Consider the following 27361-nt stretch of genomic DNA (forward strand, 5'->3'; position numbering starts at 1 on the left):
CTTTGTTCATCTCTGTTTCATTGACCTTTTCTTTCAGAAGAGGAACAAAAAAAAAACCCGCTACTAAGAAATACTTGGAAGAAGGAAATCCTGCAAGTGAAAGAAGTCCTACAACTGGGAAAGGCAAAAAACCAGCCGGTGTAACCACAGTGCTGGATTTCCTATGGAGATGACCATCACCGATGCACAAAGCTCCTGTGTTCCTTCAATTAACATACTGTAGGTGGAAGCCAAAAACACTGGATAATGGTAAGTTTCACTTTCTACAAAGTCAAAAGCTGTTTTATTAGAAGCATAACTGCCTTTCTTTTCAGTTCAGCAAGAAAATACTCTCTTTCTCAGAGGCTGACCAAACACCCACATTGTTCAGAGGTCAGGCACAGCATTCCTTGTTAGGTTTGGTGGCAACTAGTCTTAGTGCCAAAGCCAGCAAGAGCTGGTATCCTGGGTAGGGATAACGGTGCAAGTCTTGGTAGTAAATCTATCTTTACTGAACATATTGCCAGGAGGATTTTCTCTGGTAAAGAGGGGGGAGGCTTGTCTGTAGTAAACAATGTCTCAGGGGATTGGTACAGCCCATTGGGGTACAGCTTCCAAGTATTAAGACATGAGCGGCTTCATCCATCTCTCCATTAGAGGAGAACTTTTGAAGACTGCACTGATCACTTCTCATATTTAAGGGAAATTTCTAGATGTCAACAGGAAGAATTCCGCATCTCCTGTGGACAGACTAAGGCATTTTAGGAGGCCTTGTACCCTACCACTCTGAAACCTTCACAAGTTTCTAACTTCCACACACCCTGTTTGCTGGTCTGCAGCACCATAGCAGCAGAGTTCCCGTGCAGAGGACACCACCACAGGTAAGGCAAGTAGGCTCAGGGCTGAGACAGTGAAAGACAGGGAAATAAGAATGCTGCTGACCTACACATTTATGAAGTATTTCCTTTCTCTATCAGCATGACTAATATGCAAATACATAAGCATGTCTGTGCGTTACCATGCACCTACTCTCCAGTACTTGAAGTCTAGATGGCTCTTGAGGCAAGAGTCATATCACGCAGAACAAAGCACATGTCAACACTAACTCCATGCCATAATAAACATCTTATCAGTAATGAGACCAAATTGGAGCTGAACAACAAGCTTAACTTTGCTCCTTAGTTTTCACCCCCAAAGAAGTCTTAGAAGCTACATCCTTACATAGGCGATAGAAAAGATAAGGAAGCACATTTATGATGTAATTAAGTAAATCATGCCAACCTCCCCATAATGAATCCATTTCTAATTATCCTGGAGTCTTCTTATCTTGCATGTGCTGCTTGAACACTTGTTTAAGGTACTGCCAGGGTGCCTGTCATCAGTAGGACAGGGTTGCCAGTAGAAACTTTGCAGCAGAAACCTGAAGACAGGCTTGCATACCTGTCTCCTGGTCTCTAGCACCACATTCATCCTTGAGAAAACTATTTTAAAAGAAAACCACAGCATAATTTTGAAAGGGGTCTGGGTGAAAAAAATCAAACAAGAACTCAGAATCAATGATTTCATAGGCAACATAAAAGATTTCTTCACTTGTTATTGCTTTGAGAAAAGAAACATTTTCCAACTTTCAACATCAAACAGAGCCAAAGTCAGGTTGTTTTCTGGCTTGGTTTGATAAGGAACAGGAGGAATCTCGATGTTTTTCTTGGAACTCCTTAAGATCCCAAATCCAACCTGCATCTCTTCATATTCTTCAGGGATTCTTTTAACAGAGGTTCTTTTCCAGAAGCGATGCTAGTTTAAAGGTTTACTCCTTGTCCTTCACCGCATTTCTTTTCCTCACCTTTTACTGTTCCCACTGTAAACGAAAGTCATGGGTCTTTATGCCCCTTTTAAAGAAGATAAGTGCATAAATAACCACCAAAAATGTGCCTGGCATAAGTCATGTCAGTTATACAATTAAACATTTTCTCCTTCTCATGATGTGTTTTATTGAGGTATAAATCAGGACTAAAAGGCAATTTAGCACAGACAGGAATTTTATGGAGGGGGGTGCACATCCCCTGGGCTTGTCTGGAAAATGAGAAACATACTCATAGATGATACATCTCGCCGGGTGCAAAATTCACAGGAGCTAGAGAGCACTCCGTCTAGACTGAGATTTAACTTTCTCATTTAAATCAAGTGAAATAGGACTGTGTTGGATGCAATTGCATAAAACCTTTCTGTGTTGGATTAAGTAGGTTTTTGCAAAGCCCAGTCACACTGAAGAAATTGTGCGGGCAGAAAGGAGTGTTGCCAAATCACAGGGAGTAAGCAGGAGCTGAAAGGTAGCGAGTGACTCCCTACGTTTAGCAGGGTTTTAGCTGCGCTCACTTTCTTTCTTCCACTAAGCAGGAACTTTCCCTTCTCTCCTGTTACTAAGACAGGTAGATAGATGCTTGCGCAGACTTTGCTTTCTTCCAGTCAGGACTCTCAGATGCAGACCCTCCTCATTTCTCTCCAGGAAAGTATAAATTGAGGTCAAATAAGAAACTTAGGCTTGCTTGCATCCAGAGCATGCCTGGGAAGAGACAGCAGATACAGCTTTTTTTCTTACTCTCAGGAACCGACCAAAAACACTGCCCTGCACTTGGCCCAAAGTGCCCAGCTAGAAGAGAGAAGGGAAGTCTCTGCCTTGCAGTGCTGCCCAGCAGAGGTGAAGTACACATCTCATAGCCCACCAAAGACAGGAACAGGATCACTCCATCTTCAATTAGTCAACGGAAAGGGGGCAATCACATTTGTCTCAGTGTCTGCCCCTGCAGACATCCCCTCCCACTATATCCCCCAACTCCATATTCGGGATTTACAGAAGGAAGCATTGGTCCTTGGCTGTCTTGCTAGTGCCACAGTGTTTTATTTCTCCAGCCAGCCCTGCACCCAAGGATCCCGGCATCAGCATCCACCTCACCTAACTAGTAACCCCACCTGGGTAACCCCAGGTAACCCCACCTCACTAGCCTAGGCTGCTCTCTCCACAGTCAACAGATATTGGTATGAGACTGCATAAGCCCTGGAGATACCTAGCTCTCAGCATCTCAGCTAAGCAGGATAAATCTCAGCCTTCCTGCACTGAGAAATACAATTTGTACCTAACACTAGCGCCTTCCAAACAACAGCCAACTAAGCTCTGCTGCGCATCTTAGTGTTTGCATGGTAATGGGGCAAGGGCAACATTTTGCCCTCTGTGTACAACCCAACCCATTTGGCAGAGCCATGCCCATGCCTGGATCCAGGCAAGCTGCGTAACTAAATTAAATTGTCCTCTTGGCTGCTTATTTGGAGGTAGATGGCAGAAACAAGGCACAGCAGTTAGTAACAAGCTAAAACAAGCTGAGCTGCAGGCTCAGATGGCCCCCAAGCAAGTTATATTTGAATCAAGTACCTCCCTCTTGACATGCAGCACCTTAAAGCACACAGCATTAATATTTTATCCTTATGAGCCTTCCACCATCCAGCACTGCCAGCTCATGATACATTTTCTGGAGCACAAGACTCAGAATACGTGCTGGTTTCTATGGTACCCTGCCAGCTCCCAGATTTTGCAAGAATCCCAGCATTCAATTATTTTTCGTTTAGAGAAAGTTATATTCTTTTCACTCAGCCCTCAGTGCTTTTATCTGCTTCTCCAGTTCCGGCAACAAAGCCGACCCACCTGCTTTGTTCAGGCAGCTGCATCACAACATGCCCTTCCTGAGGATGTCCTCACCCCAATGCGTCATCGGGGATTTTTGCTGCACATGCCCTGATGCTTTGCACTACAGTAAACTGAACTGCTCTGTGACACTTGCCCAGCAAATCATCCCCATCCCCTGACCTCCTGCACAAGATCCTTGGCTTCCAGCTGAACACATACACCCTTCCTAATTATTAGGGTTTCCAAACAACAGCTAATCACAGGTTTGGCATCATCAGCAGGTTCTGAATCAGGCTTCAGTAGTATTGCCTGACCAAACACTGGCAAGGGGAAAGGCCCCTTGCCAAGAAGCGGGGGAAACTGGGATTCATGACTGTTTTAAAACCCACAAAGAAAGACTGGGAGGGCTGGAAGAAGTCCACATAAAGAGGGTGAGAGCTGACAAGAGAGCACAGTACCTTTCAACCATCTGTTTTGTTTTGTACTTTAAAGGTGCAGTAAAGCGTATTTATACCTGACTCCTTAGTTTACAAGGAAAGCAAGTTGCCTTATAGGTTTTAAAAGCAGCCTCAGCTGAGCAGCAGTTCTACTAGCCTGGATTTTAGGGATTACATGTCACTCTATGAATAATACTTTCATTCATGGAGCCATAGTTTTCCACCTATAGCCTCTACCTCCAGTTGACATTGATTGTTTATTTTCCACTCCACTGAAATATAGGAAGATGAAGGCCTGAAGTAGCAACGGCTTGAAATATACCCAGTTACAGAAATGTTGTGTACAGAGCTAGGTCACTAAAAATTACCATGGAGAAATTTGGGTTTAGTGTCCAGTGAAGCAGCAAGAAAAACAGAGTACCTCATAATGGATCTTGAAGAAAAATACCAAGTGCTTGGATTTTTTTATTTTATTTTTTTCAAAAAAAGAAAACAAGCTTCAGACTGGATTAGAAGTGGAGGCAGAAGAGATACAAACTTGTAATGTGATAGAGGTTTTTGTATGCTTTTCATTCATTTCCCATCTACAGTGCAAGTAGTTCATCAACACACATTGGCCATAGTTTATCTAAAGGAATCCTTCAAGGAAGCCTGGCCTTAGGAGCAGCTCCTGCATTTGCTGTTCTTCAATGCAGGAGTAAGGCTTCGGGGACAACTCATAAGCTGGAAGTCCATCCCCTAACAACCCTCACATGATAGAGTAGTCCTCAGGAGATGCAGACAGACAAAACAAAGCGTGGAAAAAAGCCTTAGCCCACCCTGTTTTACTCCCACATCCAACCCAGTAACTCCTACACTGCAGCCAGGTATGAGTTTAAAGCCAGCTTAAGTCCTCTCTCTTTTCCAAGTATGACAAAGTTTGAGGCACACCTCAAGCTCTAGCCTACTGCAGAGTAATGAGAATCAGAGATACAGCTAAAGGAGACATTTGGCTGAAGTTTGGATTATGGATTAATGCATCCTTGACCAAACAGAGAACGTATCACTGAGTTACAAGGATGAGTGCAGAAGGGAGAGCCCAGGGACCCAGATGCCATGTTCATCGGCTGCTGAGTAACCAGCTATTTAAGGGCTGGACCGTTCCAGCTTCAGTGACTCCTCATACAAGTGTTTAATATTACCTTGCCCAATTAAAGACAGCCTCTAGTCATTATGTTTCACTGTTGTATAGGGTTACCACAGTGTGTATGTGGATCACTAGGATTCGCATAAAAAGCAGCCAAAGTAAACACTCTTTGTAGCAATATATAGCATTTTTTGGATGGACATTTTACATAAACCCCTATTGCATGATCACCATCACTATTCTGTTGGAAAAGGGGGGATCCAGAATAGCAAGCTACATACAGATACATACAAAAGGGCTGGAATAGATCAGTGCTAACATTTAATGCTTGGAACCAACTTTTTCAGGGCCAGCAGCAGTCAGGCACAGGAGGAAAGTCAGAGAAATCCCTTTTGCTCTTCTCAGTTTTTATCTGGCTGAAGCCATTAGTGCTGAATAGCACGAACAGAAAACCAGAACAAAACAAAACCCCTTCCTTTCACAGTTTCTCTAACCTAATCCAAGCCAGAAATACTCAGATTTTCACAAGAAAGACCTATCTGTAACACGCCCAGCAAAGAAAGAAGCTAAGTGCGGTGAGGCAGGCCACCCTGCAAGCCTCCTGCGCGTGTGAGCAGGCCCATGCAGGTTAACAGGGCCAGCCACAACACCTGCAGGCTAGGCTCAGACTCAGGGTAAACATTTGCCTTTCAAAACAAAAACAAATGAAAGGCTTTGGGTTGCCCCAAATGAACATAAATATTTTCCTCCAGGAATTCTTCTGGTTTGGGTTTTGTTTTTTTTTTTTTTTTCCCCTTAACTAACAAAGAGCAGGCTAGAAGTGAAGGGGCTCTCTGAAAAGACCTGAAAGCTTTCTTTCCTTTAATCCTAAAGCAAGAGGATCTGACATCTACTTAAGTCCCATGAATACATGTATTTCTTATCAGCAGCATCTGAATGCCATTAAAGAACATAGATTCACCAGTCTGCCTACAAATGATAATGTCTTTACTTGCTCACAATGTCTGCTTATTTCCCAGAATATTTTTAAGGAGCCTTATTTAATTTTATTCCTTTTCTCATTCATGACATTGCCCTATGCTCATGATTATTTATTTGGCATGGCATTTTGTTGCAAGAGAACAGCCAAGCCCTGTGTGCATACGTAGCACAGAATTTCCACTTTAAGAGAGCTAGGTTTTGTAATTTACAGATGGCACAAACTCAAAGAGTGAATAACCTTAAGCCTAGAAAAGTTGTGAGGTATCTGTGTATGGCTTTTGGTCAGTCAAATCAAAGCCATATCATCACCTTCAGCTTTTGATGACTTTTGCAGTAGACCCTGATTCCAACATTACATCTTGAATATCTCTCTGCTATTGAGCCTGAAAAAACATCTTGACTATATGCAGCTGGCCTGCTCAAGGGGACTGCGATGCCATCAGCAGTTGCACCCCAAGCCTGCTCAAAGGAAGAGAGGAAACACATAAGGTGGCTTGTCTTGGGCTCTCTACTTGAGAGCTTAGAGGCAGCCCCAGCTCCATAATTTTCCCACAGACACCCCAAACTTCTCCCTGCCCCTGTTTGACTTTCTTCATGGTTGAACCCAAAGACATTTGCAATGGGCAGAAAGACTTACTCTTTTCACTGGGTTGCAGATCTTGCTTGCTGTTATTAATACACCATACTTGTCCAGGCCATACAGCAAACAGAGGCACGCTTCCCTTCGTCACGCAAGCAAAGGACGATGGCAGTAACACGGACTATTCCTGCCTGCCCACCGCTATGCAAACCCTCACAGCAGCTACTGACAGTGAGAAAAATAACTGGTGGCTGCTTCCCTCCCTGTTAATGAAACATTGAGCTATGGCCATTGTTTATTCAAGGACGTAATAGGAGATAACTGTGGCTATTTTCTACTTAATATCATTAGTTAAGCAAAAATTGATTGCAGATGGAGAACAGCATTGTGTTTTATTACCAATGATTTCTTTCCTGGCATTTAAGTGCAGATATAGGTTGGCAGATCTGTTCCCTTAGGCTGTAGTCACTGCAAGGTGTGGCCGCACTCTGTGTTTACAAGCTATTAGCACAGCTGATCGTTGGCTTTTTCATTTCCAGGCATGTCAGCAAGACTGAAAGGCACTGAGTGAGGGAACATGAGAGGAGTTTGGTTTGTCTGCTATCAACCAAAGATTGCTGACATGCTTTAACTATCTCTTAATAGAAAAGCTGTCCACCACAGGCAATCATTACTTGCTTTCAGCAGAAGACTTCAGCAGTCTTGAACAGACATGAGCAAAAAGGAACCTAAATGGCCTTTATACATTTTAAGTCTTTCAAATGAAAGACAAAAGATAGCCTCAACCTGCAAACTTTAGTTCTGCTGGGTCATGCTACTCCCCCTATGCTGAGCCAGACCAGAGCCATGGAACTATGCATGCAATAACTGGGATGCAAGCTTAAACTCTGTCAGGCCCATCTTTCTGCATTAATACTGAAATGCATGCAAAATCCCACTCAAAACTTTCAGCTGGTCCCTATTAAAAATGAGACCAAGCTAATTAAAACAAGCAGTGAGTGTTCTACCAAGCAAATATCTTCAGAAATCTTTACTGGCTCCCAGAATGTAGTGGGAAACAGTACAAAATACCACTGCTGAAAGTCTCTCAGATTTCTTTGCCATCCGATTTCCTGGTTTTTCTGGCTTTTCCATTTGTTCCTCAAATGACAGGTGCCCCAGGTTCCCATTCTGCAAGGTTCGCTGTACTCTTCATTTACAAGGACTGCAGTAAATGACAGGACTGGTAGTGTCTTTTAGGTCCTGATTCTCAGCATTTAACTACACTGTATATATATACAGCTATTGTAAGAAGTTACTGGCGGATCTTTTTCATGGTGTGCTTCCACCATCTGACAAAGCTTCCCCACCCAGCTTGACAGCTGGAGTACACAGGAACCACCGTATTTGATGCAACTAACTGTCCATCTAATCCATGAGCTGGTTTTGATGTAAAACTAGCTGCCTTGCCTAAGACACAAATAACCTAGCAGTTTCCCCAAAGGGGAAGTCTCTCTCTAACCTCTATCAGCTACAGGCCAGTTCGTGCCTCAAGTCTGAAAATTTATAGCCCTTCCAGTGGCTTCTAACCCACACCAACCATAAAGCCATCAGACACCTGCTGGTACCCAGATTACCACTGGGACAGATAAACTCAACTGAAGCAGATTGACAGATCCTCCTTCCGGACTCCCCATGGTCCACATGACCAATTGCTACCCTGAACCTTGCCATCCTCGCTCCCCATGACCATCCACAAAGTCATACCTTCATAAAGCCCAGAGATGGCAAAAGTGCATTTACCTATTTCTTTACCTTTTTGCCTCAAACAGAACATTTCAGGGAAAATGTTTTCAAAGGGTTACTGAGTCCACTTGCAAAATGCTTTCCATAGTGCCATATATAGCAGCTGATGTAGTTAATACCTGACATAGATTGTAATATTTTAAATACAAACTCAATGTTCTGCTGACCCTCCCTAATGTTATGTTACATTTCAGTCTAACATCTGATTGATGACCCAAATTCAGATCAAATTTGCAGCAGGTGATATGCAGGATATGTTTTCCAGCAAATCTAGTTAGCCCAACTAAACCCCCCAGATTTTTCTTTCACATGGTTATTTTCTATCCAGTTCAATGGTGAATATCAAGTGCCAAAACAGGAATTTTTCCTCATGTGAACCATTTTGTATTATTTCTCAATAATAAGTAGTATAAATAAATTATTATTTCTCAAGACTAAAAAGTATATCTGATGTCCCAATCTACACAATTTGGTACCGTTAATGAACGTGTTACCACTGCCTCCTGTGTGAGTTTGTACAATAGTATGGCATTTGTTAGCTTGTTCAATAGCATTACAATCAACTTGTAAATTCAGATTTCATGAGAGACAGTTTTTGTTTTTAAGCAGCAGGACTGCTGGCAGCACTGTGTATGTTGTTGTGTGCAATTGTGTGTGGTGTTTCGTGCAATATCATCTGCAAGATTTTATTTTAGATCATCACCCCTCTGCCCTCCCCAAAATGTGACTAGACTCTCCAAGAGTGAGAACAGATTTTACAGTAGATGATCACGTCCTAAAACTTCATGGGGCCTCAAAATAAAATTCCATCTGTAGAGAAAGAATAAAGAATCAGCTGCAAATAGAGTAAGATGAATGTATTAATCATCAGCTGGCATGGCACGCTCTGGGAAAGACGCTAATTAAAAGGGATTTGTGGAAGGTCATCTAGGATTACCTTCTACTAAGAGCAGTGGCAAGACATGTGGGTTCTCAGTGATTTTTGAAAGTTCTAATTAAGGTTCTAGAAAACAGAAGTTGTACCGAGAAACTGAGTCCTCCAACTTCATCTACACTGGAAACATGCTCTTCATGTTAGTTCTGCAAGCATTTATGGCTTTAGGAAGCCTGGAGGAGCAAAGACTGGGGTTCTGTTCTCTCTATAACCTAAATCCTCTTCCCATAAACTATCGGTGTAATGACTTCCATTTACATCAGTGACTGGTGGAACATGGCCTGATGAGGGAACGTAGTGAAGTCCTGCTGATTTTATCAGCTGAAGCATGTGATACGCAGCAAATTAAACTATCAACTAAATTAGGAAGCTGAAGTCCCAGCTCTGCCCTTCTGACAGCAACAGCAGGTATGAATTTTGCCCAAAACACGTTGTGTCAAGTTTTTAAGAAGAAAAGTAGAGAATGAGTCTGAGGGCACCTCCTTTTTGATCTCTTGTCCATTTGGAGACACTGCTGTGCACTTCAAAAACAGGTGTTTCATACGCCTGGTTTTACCTGCTACCAAGAAAAGCTAGCTCTTTCCTTGCATTCAGGGAAGGAAAGAGTTCACTTACAAAACATCTCTACGCATTATCAAAATTGTGTCTAACTGTTAACAAAGAGAGACAGATGCAGATATACGTGTTTTCAGAAGTAGGTTTCCTTCAGAGTGCCATCTGTAAGAAGAGACCCAGACTGTGTCACTGAGGGGGGAGCCACCTGTGAAAAGAGCTCAGGTGCTCCCTCGAGCCAGTCTCGGTCAATCACAAGTGACAGTGTCCGTGCAGGAAAGCTGCGTGCCCACACTTTGGACCATCATTGGACCTCCTGCCTTGGCTTCAGAGCGAAAGAAGCTGCATTGTCAGGGCCACCTGAGCCCACATTCCAGCTGAGGAGCAGCGAGGGGTGGTACAGAAGAGTGAATTCAACAGCTAATCCTTACAGAAAACACAAACTGTCATGATAGTCTCCTGTCTGGAAATGGAAGTGTCTTACACCCCTGAGCCAGAAAGAGTAGAAAACCTTCCTTACAGAAGCAACAAGGAATAAGACAAGGAGCCCTTTTTCTTTGCTCAGTAACAGCCAGGAAGAGAGATACTTCATCGGTTTGTAATACCCTGAGAGAGCAAACGTATCTTCATGCACAGATGTGGTTTGGTGGGATGAATGATGACGTGCATTTAATTTATATTTTGAGTTACTGAAGGATGATGACTAGAGAGGGTCATCAGCCATGAAGTTCAGATCCAGGTCTGAAACAGCTCCAAGCATTTAAGAGCACAGGGTCATGGGGATGGGGCTTGGGTTTTGCTTTGGGTCACTGGAGAGAAAATGGTCAGCTACACAATTTAGCTCTGGAACCATCCCTGAATTTGTCTAGATTCATGGCCTTGGCTTGGACCCATTAGCAGCAACAACTGTGACAGAAAGCACAAGGAAGGAAGAAAAGATAAAATAATGGCGTGAATTCCAGTAGCTCCTGGAAAAAATACATTTGACCTTTATTATCTACTAACTTCTAACTCTGACGCTTAGCTCTGGTTTTTGCTTTTAAAATATTGTCCCTGGCAGAATGGAGTCCGAACAGAAAATAGACTCTGGAAAAAGTGTGAGACTCTGGGGAGACAGTTATTTACTGGCAGTTTCAAAACCGCCCCTGCACTTCTAATGAAATTTCATTTGTCAAATTCAGTGCAACTTGGTGACAAGCCAAACTTATTCTGCCTGCCTTTTAACTTAGAAACATCTTTTTGGTCTCCTGCTCCCAAGCATGCCTTTATTTCATTTGAGAAAAAGAGTTGCAGCTTGTAGTTAAAAAGCCAGTCTCAAGCTCTCATGGACACGATTTCTTATTTTAATATGAAAAAGGAGTTAAAATTTTGAACTGGTGTTAACACCATGCGTAATAAAACATGCTCCTCACCAACAGTACTTCAAAGGGAAATATATTCAGCTTTGGCAAAAAACCCCCACAACTGGTTGTGATTTTATATGGACTCACCACTGTCTGGGATGAGGCCACCTAACAGTAGTCTGGACTCAGCATCCTTCCAATGTAGGATGGAATCTGTAGTTTCTAAAGGGGGCAATGGTTCTTACTTCTTATTGATGTTTTTTAATATGTGAGACCTGATTTGTGTACATAGCTTGTGTTACATTCCAGCGGTGGGTAAAACAGCTAAGCAATTTTGACTTCTCGTGGTTAAAATACTACTTTAAACCCACTGAAAGTTTTTGCATGTTTAGGTCTTAGGGTAGAGCTGTCAACAGAAATAGTCACAGGTTTTGTTTGGTTTTATGGAAAAGGAGAATTAAAAGAAAAGAAGAGTTAGCACAAACAAACTGATCACACTTCCCCCATTGTTCAGGAAAAAAAAAAAGAAGAAAAAAAAGACAGTGATTTATTTTAGACAGCCTGAATAGCTGGAGACAGAGCGCTGAAATATGGCAAGGAAATTGCCACCCTAAACAAGTTCCTTTGAGCAATTTCATGATTTTTTTTTTCTTTCTGCCTGAGTTATGAGTCCTTGGAATGCACATACCATTGATTTGCTTGGTAATTTGCACAAACAGCTCTTCCTGAGGTCCTAAAGCCACTGTGTATCCCAGAGTGGAAATATTAACATGATACAGAGAAATAGAGTCCGACTGTTTGCCCGAGTCAGGCTACCTAACCTTGTAAATGGACACAAGCAGCTCTGGCTTCTCCCATGATCAAAATGCATATCCATCCTGCGACTAAAATACATGTGCTGTCATGCACACAATGGTGAACATGAGGATATATATGCCCGCCTGCCCTTTGCTGAAGCTTGAAACTTCTGTTCTAAACTACTCAAATTCTCATGGAAGCATCATTGCTGTGGTATCAAACACCTCCTGGTTGCACATCAGGTGGTGTGACCACCCTCTATCACAGGGGGCCCCTAATTCTTCCTGACAGAAATGTTGTTTGTGCCATGAGCGATTTTCTTCTGGTAAGGAGGTTTGTTTGCATTTCCCTCTAAAGTATAACTATAAACAATATAAACATAAACAAACATAAATAGTCCAACACCACAGTTTGATGGGATGAGATTTGTGTGGGTGGTATAGGTGCCTAATTGCCATGTTCTGCACAAAGCCTGTGGTTTGCACCCTGAGAAACCAGACCTCAGCCTGGAGATCAAACCCCGTTTTCTCTTTCATTCAGCTCCAAACTGCTCTGTGCCTAATGCATGTTAAATACTAGTCCTACAGCAGGTTTGTTCATGACAACCACTCAAAACCCATGCCCAAGAGGAGGCTACAAGGACTATGCCTCTCTCTTATCAAGAGGACCATTGGCTAAAGCCTATTTCTGAGATACCAGAAGCGAGAGCTCAAATGTTTCTCTGCCTGATGTGAAGCAGGCACTTGATGCTGGGTTCCCAAACTCCTAGGAAGCCACCTTAGCCACTGTGTTACATGTTGTCCTGGAGTGGTCCTCCCACTGTCTCACTAGATGGACTTATTTCATTCTGCTCCCACACCTAAACTGGGACAGAGATAACGCGATGCAGAAAGTGAGGGAGTAGATCGGTAACACAGCAAGCTGGACGCTCACATGGGATGTGGAAGCTGGGCATTAAGCTGCCTTCCAGCAAACATTCAATTACATCAGAGATGCCCACCAAGTCTCAGTAGGGAATCAGAGACCCAAACCTTAGGACCCCTCTTCTTTCAGCCAGTTCTTGGTCTTCTTTCAACCAGTTCTTTGCCCAAAGAGTGGGCAAACTCCCTTCGAACTCTTTAATACCTTGCCAGTCTCAGAGGTCACTGTGATTGGTGTTGCTCACAGCCTCCATCCTGGGGATGTACTGCCAGCATCCTCTCATCTCCCTGTCTATCTCCTCCTACACCGGCACAGTTCTCAAACGGAGGGTCTGCTCTTACCTTTCAGGGTGCATGGTAAGCACCCTGATTTCTAGCAGTAGTGGATTAAGTTCACTCACTCGCACAGCTCAGCCTCCTGTCTAGTTTGAATTTAATCTTAGAACACTAGGGCTGAAAGAAAGACCTCATGAGATCATCTAATACCATTTTTTGCCCAGAGGCAGGGTCTGATATCCCTAGGCTAACCCCAACACATGTTTATCTAACATGCTCTGGAAAGCACACAAGAAAGGAGAGTCCATAACCTCATTCAGATACCTGCTTCAGTACTTTATCCTCCCAGAACTTATCTTTTTTATCTTATAGTCAACTAACTAATCTTTGCTTCAGATTTGTTTTCTTCCTCTCCCACCATGTATGAAAGAAAATATTAACTTGGTCTAGAAATACTGAAATGGAATTTCAAAGTTAAATCTTCCCATTGAAGCTAGTAGTTAGTAGACATTTTTGCAAAGCAAAATAAAAGGGAATTGCTAAAAAGAAGTAATCTCTTAATGCTCTGTCACTGTGTATGGGGCCTCCTTTTGGAGCTTAGCTGTGGATGTGGCAGCTCTTTGTTTATTTTGAGTGGATAAGTTAAGCAGTCACTCAAGGATGGGTAGGAAAAGCCCGAGGCTGGAGATTACCATGTAGTCTAATTAGACTGGAATGAAAATAGGTCTAAATCCATTGAGTATACAAAATATGTTTGCATACTCAGTAATTGATAATAATTATGGTTCCTTATAACAACAATAAATGCCAGTTGTTATTTCGTAACCTAAGGCAAATGAGTAGGTTATTTGTTTTACTTAAGCTGACAAAACTTGTAAAAGAGGCCACCACAATGACATTCCAGAGCACAGGGACAGCTGTCATTTTATCTGCTGGCTGGTAAAAACAAAATTTGGTTTCATAATGTTATCCTACTGAACAGCTGATGACTTGCACATCTCATTTGCTGAAAGGATCCAAGGAACTCAACATTAGCCAAACAGTCTAACTCAGTCCTACCTCAGTGCAGTATAAATAGTCATGTACACCAGCAGCAACAGAATGAGCTTATTCTTGAGAAACCCATGGAAAAGTCTGACACTCATTTCCTTTCACAGAAGAAATCACATAAAAGCAATCAAGCTGAGATTCAAAATACTTAAATACAGACACAAACTATATGATGAACATGTGTTAACTGTCAGCCAAAAAGTACCTAAAAATCCATCCTAGTCATCTAGGGAGAGAATAGGAAACAACATGTGGCCATTTTTTATAATGGATGCTTGTTAAATGCTGACCTTTTTTGTTGGGCTCTGATTTTAGTGGTCAGAACTCGATTATGCAGGAAGAGGAGAGATTTTCAGCTGCACGAATAGAAATTATGCAAAAGCGCTACCAAACCCACAAGTCCAGTTAACATGTAGAGAAATAGAGATTTGCAATAACATGTATGTTGAAAGCATTACAGCAACCACACATATTCCCTTGTGTTTAGTTCCGAAAGTCAGCTACCAATGCAGTCTATGTAACTGTGCGGCAGAACATAATAGCACTTCAGGGACCAGTACAGTTTGGTAAACTTGTCAAACTGATTCTTAAATTGATCTACAAAATGTCTATCTGTATGTGTGTGCACCTGTGGGGGGTGCATGTGTGCCTGGTTTCCTGAGGAAATGAAAGCTTAAGGGATAACACTCTGTGTATGTGCATGTATGTATGTATTAGAAAACTTCACCATGTGCATGGATGACCATTTATCTGAACTTAAGAAACTCACGATTCTTGAATTCCAGGGAGCCAAGGCTGGCAGCTCATCCAGAGTCTAGCCCAGTGAGATGAAATTCCAAATTGCCTGTGAAGTCCTTGATGTACATAAAGTGATATGACCATGAAAACCATCTCTTTGCAATGCAGAAATCCCCTTTGTAACAGTTATGCAGCTGCAAGTTGATTTTGCATATTGAAAATGTGGGGGATTTGTCAGGGACTTTGCAAAAGGAGATGATCTATCTGCACAAAGGAGTACCCCTGCACACTTTATGAGCCAGCTTCTTTCTGCACTTTTAGTATTTGGGATTAAACTTTGGCAACAGATGTGGTTTGCAGGTCTGGGAGATATTTAATTTATGGGCGTTCTCAAAGCAAACTGCTCAGATTTCCAAAGATTTGGAAGATTCATATGTATTTAAAAATACTTTATTGCATTTCTGTGGATGAATTCCAGATATTGTCATGTCCTGCAAATGCTTCTAGCTACCTCCTTTATGGCAGCCTGGATTTTAGATGAGGTCTTATTCACAACAGGCAAAGTCCTTTACGGAACTATCTGAGAAGGCAAGAACTGTTTTGCTAGGTAGTGGGACACAGCCTTAATCTTGTTTTGCAAATGTGAATTAATGAACTGCTTCAGCTGTAACCAAAGCTATGATGAGTAACAAACATGAAGTTTCAGTCTTCTTGTGGGTGGTGTTTACTGTGATGGGCACTCATAAAAAGATGGGTCTAGAGGAATGAGTGGTGCTAGTGGTCCATGCACTCCCTGGAAGAGGGAGAAGTAGATCAAGAGCTTACATTTCTGAAAGGATGTAGAACGTTTAAAAAAAAAAAAAAAAAAAAAAGAGGAAAACCCCCAGATATTATAGAGGTTTTAATCTCTCTCATTTAAAAATGCAGGAACATATTTTAAAAAGCTTAGAAGGAAAAGGGAATAAAACAGTCTTTCACACATCTATACTCTTTTCACAACTGGAAATGGGGTACTTCCTCAGACATAGAAACTCCACAGTTTCACCCTCCTTTTATGCATGAGAGAAATCAGGTAGAAATATCCCAAAATACAAGCATGTTGTTTCTCTTCCCAGAAACTAAATAATTACATTGAAATAAAGGTCATCTGGCTTTGTTTTAAAATCTCTGCCAGCAAAACTTCAACAATTTCGTGTAGAAAAACATGGTTTTTTTTTTCTAATCTGCCTCAGTATTGTTACCTGTAGTATACAGAATCATTTTGAATACACAGAACTTATTTGCCATTGTGTCACTATCCTCAGGATACTATGTTCATTTGATTTCATATACCAAAAATCTGATACACTGCAGTCACTAGCTAGGCTGTCATAAGGAGCTATGTGAATGCTATTTCCCATCCTATCTGCCTGCATTTTCAATATAAGGGGACAACATTAGTAGGAAATAAAATATTCTTAGATATAGCATGGAGCAGAAGGAAAAGAAGAAGTATTTTTCCCCATTGTCTTAAAGGCTTCCTTCGATAGTGAAGTAGGAAATAGATAAGGTTAGTTTCTGTAAGGTTAGTTTAGCTCATAGAAAAATATCTTAAAGCTAAACAGTTTTGTGTGCTAAAGTAGCAGCCATTTATAAATCTGCATAGAGGAACAACACAATATAGATATATTCCCAAAACTATGTACCAGTTGGATATGAGTGGTTCATATTCCAGGAGAAATGAAGACTTGCTATTCTAAAAACACCTGCAGAGGCAAGGGGAAATTCCCAAGTTCCTTAATACTCATTTTTTGCTAGGTGAATTGCAATTCTAAAACACTTTTTGAAGAAGCATGCGAAGATAGGGAACAATGACTTTCAGCAAAAAAAAATCCTTAGCTTTAAAGAAAACCTACAGAGGGAAAATGGTGACCTTCTTGATGTTTCCAGATCTTCCTTTGTTCTATCACCCAGAAGGGGATCAGGTTAAATTTCTCCATGTCCACTGCTTTTTAAATGCTGAACTAGAGTGATGGGAAGATTCATAGGTGCAACTTTCAAAAAGAGGGTAAGGGGGGACAGTTTTTTCTCAGTAGCCACCCAGAAGCCCATCCCATCAAGGACTAGAGACAGCTTCTGACCAGAAACAGCTATGTAAATTCCATCTGATTTTTGTCCTTTTGCAGAGGACTAGCAACAGCTGCAGAAGCCAAAGATCTAAATGGAAGTAGAAGGGAAATGAAAGAGAAGGTTTTTGCTCAAACCTCTAAGTAGAGGCAATCGAAAGGTGGGAAGCAGGGTGCACTAGATGTCTGGCATCTGTTGCAATCTAGTAGAAAGGCACTGACCATATGCAGTTCAAATGAACAGAACAGTCAGTCATGGATACTATGAAAGTAGAGGCCATTTCACACAGCCATTTCTAAAGGCCAGATCCTTGGTTAGTGAAGATGTGTGTTGATGTATTCAAATCAGTGGAACGGGGATGATTTGCACTAAGCCAAAGGACAAGCCTCAAATTTTTACGCTCACCCTTCAGTCTGCACTTGACACCAGGGGAGCTGTATTTATCTTTCAGATAAATCAAGTTTTAGGGGTTGTTGAAAAAAAAAAAAACAAGAATTTTTAGCCATTTCTTTTCCTTACTCGGGAGGATACCTTTTAAGTTGGAATCTCCAACTCAGCCTTTCAATAATCAATGTAATATGGCGTAAAATAGAAAATAAATGTGTCAAATTGAGTTCACATCCTTTTTCTTTGAGGTGCTTGCTGCAAAATTACATACCATATTAATCAACATAGGTACTTGAGTCAGACCTGGTTACTCTTTCTCAACCAGAATATTTACTTCTCAGTTGGACTATAAAAGAAGATAGACAATTTAAGATGAATGATTATTAACCCACGTGAGTAAAGAAAGGAAACACCAGTGTTTTGAATGAAGCATGCAGGCAGTACTTACTGACCATGTTAAGGTACATTTGTTGTATTTAAAAAGCAGGGGGATGTTTTACCGTATTATTTGTAAACAGGATAAACTGTAAAATTAGTATCATAGAATCATAGAATAGAATCATAGAATCGTTTAGGTTGGAAAAGACCTTTAAGATCATCCAGTCCAACCATTAACCTACACTACCAAGTCCACCCTAAACCAATCAAGGGTAGACTAGACTAAACCATGTCCCGAAGTGCCACATCTACCCATTTTTTGAACACCTCCAGGGATGGTGACTCCACCACCTCTCCGGGCAGCCTGTTCCAATTCTTGGCCACCCTTTCCGTAAAGAAATTTTTCCTAATATCCAACCTAAACCTCCCCTGGCGCAGCTTAAGCCCATTTCCTCTCATCCTATCGCTAACTACATGGATATAATTTGCCCATGTGCAGACATTTTAATATTCATTATCAATTAGAAACTAGATTACTGAAAGCAGGAATCCTTTTTAGAAGGTACAGAATCCAGTATTTTGTTATGCTCATTAAAAACCCCTCAGTTGATGAGTAGCATCATTGAAATCAGTTATGATACTTCACAAATAAAGTAGAATACCCCCTAGAGAGAGTTTTAATAATCTGGCCTATGTAAGACTTCTATAAGAGCTGCTGCCTGCATCACCACTTAGATATTTACATGCCAGACTGGTAGGAACACTTTGAAATTTAAGCCTTTAGAAAATATTCAGAGACAAGAATGACCTGGGAGCAGATCCTGAGAGCGCTACTCAAGGGGAAGAGCATCCAGTTCCCCTGGCAGCCTTTGCTCCTCATGAAATAAATGACACAATTAGCAGAACAAAACATTGCTAAATGTGTGTAGAATCAGGTGGGCTTCAAACTGTTAGAACCGCTTAGTAGAGTGCAAAAATGGAACAACACTGCTGGCTGTGTGGAAAGGTCAGGGACATTTTCATCTGTATTTGGTATTCTTTGAACTTAGAGAATTATATTAGAAAGAGACACTCATGTGCTAGTGCATCAAACTGCCTTGCTCTTAAACTGGGGGCCTGGCACATTAACCACAAGATCCACCCACGAGTGGGAGCCCCCTTGAAGCTGTTTCACTGTTCCAGGAAGAAGCTGCACAGCTGCAAAACAGGGCTGCAAATATTAGATTAGATATAAATATTGCATACTGCCATGGGTAGTTTTGGAAAAAGCACTGTGAAAATTCAATTAATGCAAGCTTCTAGAAACTTTCTGTTGTTGAATGTTATGAACAGTTCAGCAGACCCGAGGCTATGTTTGAATAAAAAAAAAATGGGCTGGAGAATGTATCTAGTTCCTCTGAGTTAGTGCAAATATGCCCTGAGCTAGCCCTTTGCTTTTGTATTCCCCACATTACCATGTCTGTCCTGACTCAACTTTTTTTTTCAGTATGGGCTGAAATTTTGCAGTAAGATCTTCTCTATGTAAAATATTACCTTCTGTTAGAAGGGTGAGAAGATAGCCGAGATCCACCAGCAATTACTCTCTCTTAAGTCATCACATGTTGTCTCCAGCACTACCAGGAGAAAAATGAGCTGTTTAAGTCAGAAGCCATTTTGACATCGTTGTGCATCCCATTAAAAACCCAGATGAAATCAAGATCAAAAGCAAATCATTGTGAAGCCCATGTTTCACGCTCAAACCAGATTTATGGGAAAAAGAACCCAACCTATGTATGATGATTATGCTCTAAACTTTTTTTTTTTTTTTTTTTTGAGAAAAAGAGAAGCCACTTCAGCATAAATGTGGTGGTCTGGAAGATTATTAAAATGTAATGCATAAAATTGGTCTAGTTATTTTAAGATCAACTTTTCCTTGAAATGAAATAATGATTTGTAGCCAGGGGGTAGTTTTAGGGAAGGGTCACTTATTTTTCAGTATGGGGTTGGAGACTGGGAACTATGCAACAATTTCAAGAGCTTGTCCTTAAAGATCAGTTTACTAGTTGGTTGGCCAAATATTTCCTTAAAACTTCTTTTTGGTAGCAGTTTAAAACTATGATTTTGAGGGATTTTTGATTATAAAGCTAATTTTTTTTGTTCTCTAAAGGAGAATAAAGATGGAGACATGATTTCAGTGCTAGCAGTAAAGAACTTGGTGCTAAGTATGTTCAGCAGTTCCAGTTCTTTCAAACGTGGCGGAGGTGCAGATTTACCAAGGAGCACTAGTAGGCATTGGCCCTCTGGCCCACAGCAGTGAGTACGGCGAATGCTCCCAGGATGTGGGTGGATGTTTTAATTGCACAGCTGTGCACATCTCCTAGTCACATCAGGGCTATCCTCAGCACCTAGCACAAGAGGTGTCCACTGCTTGCCAGTGAGTGGAGCAATGCCATTAATATGGTGAGCCCTTCTTCTTCTCAATTTATTAGCAAATCTATCAGGAAGAAGGACAGAGAACCTTTGGTCCTCATGCATAAAGACCCACGGACTGCTGAGCTCCCAGCAAAGACGAGCGTATCCCTCCCTGAAGATAAAAATGCACTGATGACAAATCATGACTACCTGCCAGCAAAAAGGAAAGATAATCTTCTTTTCTATGTTATGACATTTAGCAGGATTGTGTTCAGTGAATGAATAAAGCTTCTTCAGTGACATAGCTAGTCCCTGCCCAGCAAGCCCTATGTTCCTAGAAATGTGTAGCCCTTTTGGCAGAAGCTTCAGAGGAACCACTGCATCTGCTTATCCCCCTCATTCGGTTTAAGGAGCAGATGTCCCCACCTACATTTCTTCCATGCTCCTGGGAAGTCTGCTAAGCCTCTTATAACTGAATGAGAATCAGTTATGATTGATGCGTGTCCCTCTGTCCTTCTAGTTATTCTCCTATTGTCCTACTGTGCCCAGTGTGCACTTAAACCTGAGTCTAGCCTTCCTGGCAGGCTAGCTGCAGTTCAGAAGACTAAAACAGTGGGTTTCACCCTTTTGTGAAGAATAATGGTGAAGCATTTGTCACAGCTGGCACTACACAGCAAGCTTTCTCAGAGTCCTTTTTGGTGCAGCTCTGCATCACAACCTACAGAACAGGAAAACCACATCCTTTCTGAATGTGAGCATATGACCTAGAAACTCCCAGTGTGAGGTGTGATTTCACTCTAAAAAAACAGAAAGACACAGTTTGTAGCTGCAGCTAGCGAGGTAATTAGATTGCTGGTGCAAAGAGTAGGATATTAATGCAGAGGTTACTGAATCAGTAATGGATTTAGGGGTCTTTTTTTTTTTTTAAGTACAGCACAAATTAGTAGAAACAGAAAGCAACTGAAAAGAGTAGTTTCCCTCTACCATATCTTTGCCTTCTGTGTGCATTCCATCAAATGAACAGGCTTTTCGGAAGTCCTGGGAAAAACTTATTGGCTACTTTGAGCACTGAGATGCTTGACTGCAATGAATCATTTTCTGTTCCTTGCTGGACCAGGGAAAAGTCCACTTTGTATTTACAGGATAAAAGTGGCAGAGGTCATGGCCGCCTAAGCAAGCAGGCTGTGACAATTTCACAGTGGATGAATTCTCACTTGGCTGAACCTTATGGACCAGAAACTGGCCCAGATTTTTCTACTACTACCCCTCTGACTACCAAATCATTCCTGCTCCCAGAATTCCTGGACCAAAATTTTACCTAGAAACAGCTCAAACATATTTTGAAGATGTGATGATTATTTTTTTATGCGTTTTCTCCTCTGCATGTCTGGTTTCTGCCCCGCCTTCCTGGAGTAGCTGCTATGTGTCAGCTGGGATACCCTAAGATACCTGTCCATAGACTCCATGCTTAGGCAACCCAGACCCATCCCCAGCAGACCTGCATTTACTTTTGAAAATCTAGCTCTCAAACATTCACATGCCTAAGTGAACCAAACCTTCCGACTAGTTTCATTTTTGAGAAAGTAGGCCCAAGAGCAAGGGAAATCCAGCCATGTGCTCTTTGTAGCATTACAACACAGCCAAGGATATAATGACGGAGATTCAGTGAAGATACAGCAGCCCCACTGAGCAATGTCCATGCTCCCCTATTAAGCAATGTTGTCACAGCCAAGTAGCCAATTCTCCCTGCCATTCAGCTCATGGCTGCCTGTACCGCAGCTGTTTTGCACTTCTTGTGTGATCATGAGCAAATCACCAAGTGCCTCAGTTTTCCTTCCTACAAAATACTGATGATACTACTACTCTAGCTCAAAGAACAGCCAGCAGTTCAGAGATTGCTGACCTACCACATACATGAGGGAAAAAACAGTAGCAGAGGATGCAGTAAATTTTCTTAAATGCCAGAGACTACGTGATCAAATAGGCTTATCAAATGGCATCTCTGCCATATATAGTTCTAGGTCAACATACATTTAAACACTAGAAGATGGTCTTTCTTTTAACCAAAATTTAGCCACAGTGTGGTCAATAAACCATTGACAGACTATAATGTATGTAATCCTTCCCTTATTTTCCTCTGCTAAAGAACACAGCTAAATGAATCAACTTCTTCTCCAGTGCTCCTTTTCTCATGTTAGTCGTGGTCGAGAGATGGGTTCATATCAGCATCTCAGCACTTGTTTTCTAACCTCATCTGGTCCAAAAGTGTCACAACCAATTCATTTTTGAAACCTTGAAGGGGAATGGATCATAGAGTCATGACTAGCAGGAAAAAATTCAAGAGATAATTTTTCTAATAAAGTAGAGCCATGGTATGAGCAAAAAAACCCCAAATTATTTTGAAAATAAATTGGCCAACCTGAGAAATATCACAGATTGTTTGTAAATAAGTAACGGAGAGAGAAAGAAGCAAAATTCATCCAGCCCATACTAGCCATCTGGCTCTGAACTTTGGAACTTAATGCTCTTATGAAAAGACAGGTCCTTGATTAGAGAGAAGGTAGTTGCTGCTTTGAAGGCTGGACTCGCTGTTAAGTTAAATCTTCTCATAGCCCGACAGATTTTTCTGTATCTAACTACATCATTCATGGTGAGCATTCAGAATTCATCTATATGTAGTAAGTCAGAATTATTACCCTACACATACAAATGCAACTGTCGCCTACTTCAACATAAGCTTTATCAGCTGGACTGGTCCCAAGAGACAGTAATCACTCATAAAACTGAGCAGCTTCAGTATAGCTTGTGGGTTCTCAACACCATCAAGATCTTGCATGAATCAAAGACAGAGGCAGTCTTTAGGATGTATGGCTAATTTAATTAAGTGATTATATCATATATATCTATAAAAATGGCACGCCTGATACATTTTAGATTATCTGGGGGCAGTTGCTTACATAAAATACATCCAAAGTCTAGAATAAACATGTCACATGCGTGTTTGGTTTTGTTTTCTGAAATGCAGAACAAACCTTGCAAGAGAAAACAACATGACAAATATTAAAGCAGAGCTGAAAGCTGTCCAGAGCTGCAGGTGGAAAAATTCCTCTCTGCATCAGGTGTCTTTCATTTTATCACTGTGCAAGAAAAGGCTGAAAGATACAGATGCACTTTTTATTTACCCATCTATTTGGGTGAAGGAGTGATAAATAGCAAGAAGGGATATAAATTCACAAATTTTTAAGGAACTCTTTTATTCTTCTAAAGAGTGGAATAATGAAATAACCACTGTCAACCTCAAAGAACAGAATTGAGGTCAGCAAACCGAGCAGCCTCAAAGCCTGAGGGAAGGGGGTGGGAGGAGCACTTGCTACTCACCATATGAATGGCAAGCAAAGAGAAAAGCAGACCTGACCTTTCAGGGAGACCTGGAAACAGCCCCAAGAGCACTGGTCATTGAAACAAAACAAAACAGACAAAAAGGCATTAAGAAAACCTCACTCCAATGGGAAGAGGAAGTGGTTTAAGAGGATTAGCTCCCAAAAACCAAAGCTCTACTCTTCCTCAGACTGCTGAGGAGTCCCAGAAATATTCTTCTATAGCACTGATGGGGCTGTTAAAACAGACAAATGTTGGCAACTACTCAACAAATTATAGTAATGGGAGGTGACATCTCTGGACCTCAACCAGCTAGCACACAATTGTCTCATTTTCATGGTGTGTCAAATTAAATTTAGACTTCAGCACTTCGCTTGTCTTGCACCGTTATCTCCTTTCCAGAGCAGAACACAGAAGAACATTTACAACTTTACACTGACTTTGACCCACAAACACAAATGCCAGCCTGCAAAAACTACTGCCGAATCATTTCTTTTCCCAGCTGTGACCTTTTTACCCTCTCTCCCTTTCATGTCAGTCCATTTCTTCATGAGTGGCTCTCATGCATCTATATCACAGAATCATTTGAGGAGATTTCGTGGATTTGTACTTGGTGAGCTGCAGGGAAATTTTCTCAGCCAGGAGCCTTCTGTGGTGGGCAACAAAGACAGTTCCCCCTTTCTGACAGTCCTTCAACAACAACCGTAACAACCACCAAAACCACAACAGCCTAGTAACCTGTTTCACAAAACTGAAATGTCCCCAAATCTTGGGATGTTACAAGCAGACACAGTGGCAAGGCATTCATGGATACAAAATAGACATCAGTTTTGCCATGGCACTGTAAGACTGGGATAGCTGACTAAGTCTTCTCTATCTTGAGACTAAACGGATGATACGGTGGAGCCACAGCCAGCTAGGACTGGGATTACAGCCTCTCACTCTTCTACTGAAGTAACAGCCTCTTCAGCTGTGCAAACCCAACTCATCTGGAAGCACTACTATCGAGACCAGAGACTTTAAAATCATTAATGCTTTTTTGAAGCTGTCATTAAGAGTCTGATGTCTTGCTGCATCAAGGCAAAGAATATCAATACCCTGAGCTTCAAAATTATTCAGAGATTGGGGCTTTAAAATGGGAAGCAGTTTATGGACCCAAAACAGGAAATACGAGAAAAATTCCCTCTGTTTGTGGTACTTTGGCACTTCTGGGTTCAGAAGATCAGTGTACAGAGATGAATAAAAATTAGGGAAAGGCCTGAACCAGAGCTGCATCATAATCCATAAATTTGAGAACTCATTGCAGATGGTGCAAACTTTGTGGATAAGTTCAATGGCAGATGGACGCAGGAGGAAAAAAGCTATAATGACTTAGCGATAGGACGAGAGGAAACGGGCTTAAGCTGCGCCAGGGGAGGTTTAGGTTGGAAATTAGGAAAAATTTCTTTACGGAAAGGGTGGTCAAGAATTGGAACAGGCTGCCCAGAGAGGTGGTGGAGTCACCATCCCTGGAAGTGTTTAAAAAACGGGTAGATGTAGCACTTCGGGACATGGTTTAGTCTAGTCTACCCTTGGTTGGCTTAGAGTAGACTTGGTAGTGTGGGTTAATGGTTGGACTGGATGATCTTAAAGGTCTTTTCCAACCTAAACGATTCTATGATTCTATGACTTCTCAAAATCTCGAAAAACATAACTCTTCTGGAACCCAATTTTGTTGCACAAGCAGACAAAGACTCATCAAGGTCCCAGTTCAGTGAAACACACGCATACAAATGAATAAGGAAGGACTTGAGCACGTGCGGAAAGTTAAGCACGCGTTCAATCACTCTACTGAACACAGAGCATAGGTTCTACTCCCTAGCAGTCATTTCCCATTTGGAAACCATTGTCAGGGAGAGAAAGGGGAAGAAGGAGGGTTGTTTAGCATGATATTTTTAGATAGATTTTTAATGGAATATTTGTTAAGCTTTCTTCCACCCCAGCTCCCCCCTGCCCGCTGTCTGGGTTTTGTGTGTGTTTTTTAATGGTTAGCAATGCATCACAGTACGGCTGCTGTTTAAATATTTGCCTGAAAAAAATGTAGTCTGTGCTTAAGAAAAGTGGTTTGGCACAAACTGGACATTTTCAAACATCCATTTACCAGATGGATCACTTTGTTCAATTACAAAGAAAAAAAAAGATGGTGAAGAAGTTGAAAATCGAGTGGAATGTTCCTAAGCACACAGCATTGTTTACTATCTGCATGTCTCCTGGCATCCTGCGAGAAACTATCAATAAGCTCTTCAAAAATGTTCCTTTCCTTTAAAGAAGTCTGCATTTTTAACAATAATAAAAAGGCAGTAAATATACTCTACAATAGCCTGATGGAAAAATGTGCTAAAGTATTTCTATAAATCAAATGTAGCAGTTTGGCATTAGCTCTGAGGCAGTAAATTTAGTAAATTAGGACCAGATGATTTTAAAATAGAATCTTACATAACTTTCTAGCGTGATATATATATTTTTTAATTTAACACAAGTTTGTCTGTCTTCATAAAGTTATCTTGGCTGCTACCAGAATGTGGTTCAGTCTTTAAAAAACATATTTTTTGTTATTTATCAAGTGCAGAATGTTTTAAATATCAAAGTAGGGAGGGGAACAGATTTCTCAAAAGACAGAAAAGGCTATAATCTGTACTGATCCACGTAAGGTGTGGGGTGCTTTGTATCCCTAGTGCCCCTGACTATTTCTCTCTCATTATTTTGATTAATAATAGTCTATTTCTCTATCCATCTTCCTTCTCTTGCCCTCTTTCCTGTTTCACACAAATTCAAAAAACATCTCCCTCCATTTCTCCCCACAGTGGCTACAGCTCCTACAAATGCAACTTGGTCCAACAGACTTTTGTTTCACCCATGGGCTTAGGTCAGGAGTCAACATTTTGGACCTTGCATTTCTTATGCTTTTCCACTTTTGATCTCTGCACCAGAAGATCTATCTCTGAGAAACAAGGAAAATGAAATGATAAGACCAGTCTAAGGAGCCTATTCCACCAGCTTTAGTCCAAACGTTTTGACCCTATCTACACATACATACCTGAAATCTGCTCTCCCAGCACATCTTTGACTGTTTCTGTTGTTTCTGAGCCAGCGTTTACACCACTAGATAGCCATGTCAGCCCACCACTTATGTTCTGGGGAGAGGGGATTGCATACATACGGCCTTCATGGCCTTCTTTTTGGGCAAACACTCATCCATACCATGGTCTTTCATTGGAAGCAACAACTTCTGGAACAGCTACTGTGGACCCATCCCACAGCAGCTGCGCTCACTACGGCACGCTACAGTGCCTTACTTTTGAAAGCATGACTAAGGTCCTTTGACAGTGCCTACTTGCTGTCTAGAGAGCCAGAGCCAACACATTCTATCTCAAAACTTTAAAGAAGAGCCTCTCCAGTACCCTGACACTCCCAGGGACTTTTAGCAATGGCTTCCAGACATACATTCTCCAGGACCTTATCGCACAACAAATGAGCCAAGCCACTCCTCAAAAGCCATGACTA

General features: G+C 41.4%; 1 protein-coding gene across 1 annotated transcript in view; it reads left to right on the forward strand.

Moving 5' to 3' along the window:
• The first annotated feature begins 226 nt into the window (after nt 1-226).
• Nucleotides 227-27361, forward strand: part of NEDD9 (neural precursor cell expressed, developmentally down-regulated 9) — a 73776-nt gene continuing 46641 nt past the window's right edge. The window contains exon 1 of the mRNA XM_075705554.1: nt 227-249. Coding sequence (XP_075561669.1) covers nt 247-249 — 3 coding nt within the window. The 5' untranslated portion in view covers nt 227-246. The remainder of the gene's footprint in view (nt 250-27361) is intronic.

Source organism: Pelecanus crispus, chromosome 2 (assembly GCF_030463565.1).
Source record: "Pelecanus crispus isolate bPelCri1 chromosome 2, bPelCri1.pri, whole genome shotgun sequence".
NCBI lineage: Eukaryota > Metazoa > Chordata > Aves > Pelecaniformes > Pelecanidae > Pelecanus > Pelecanus crispus.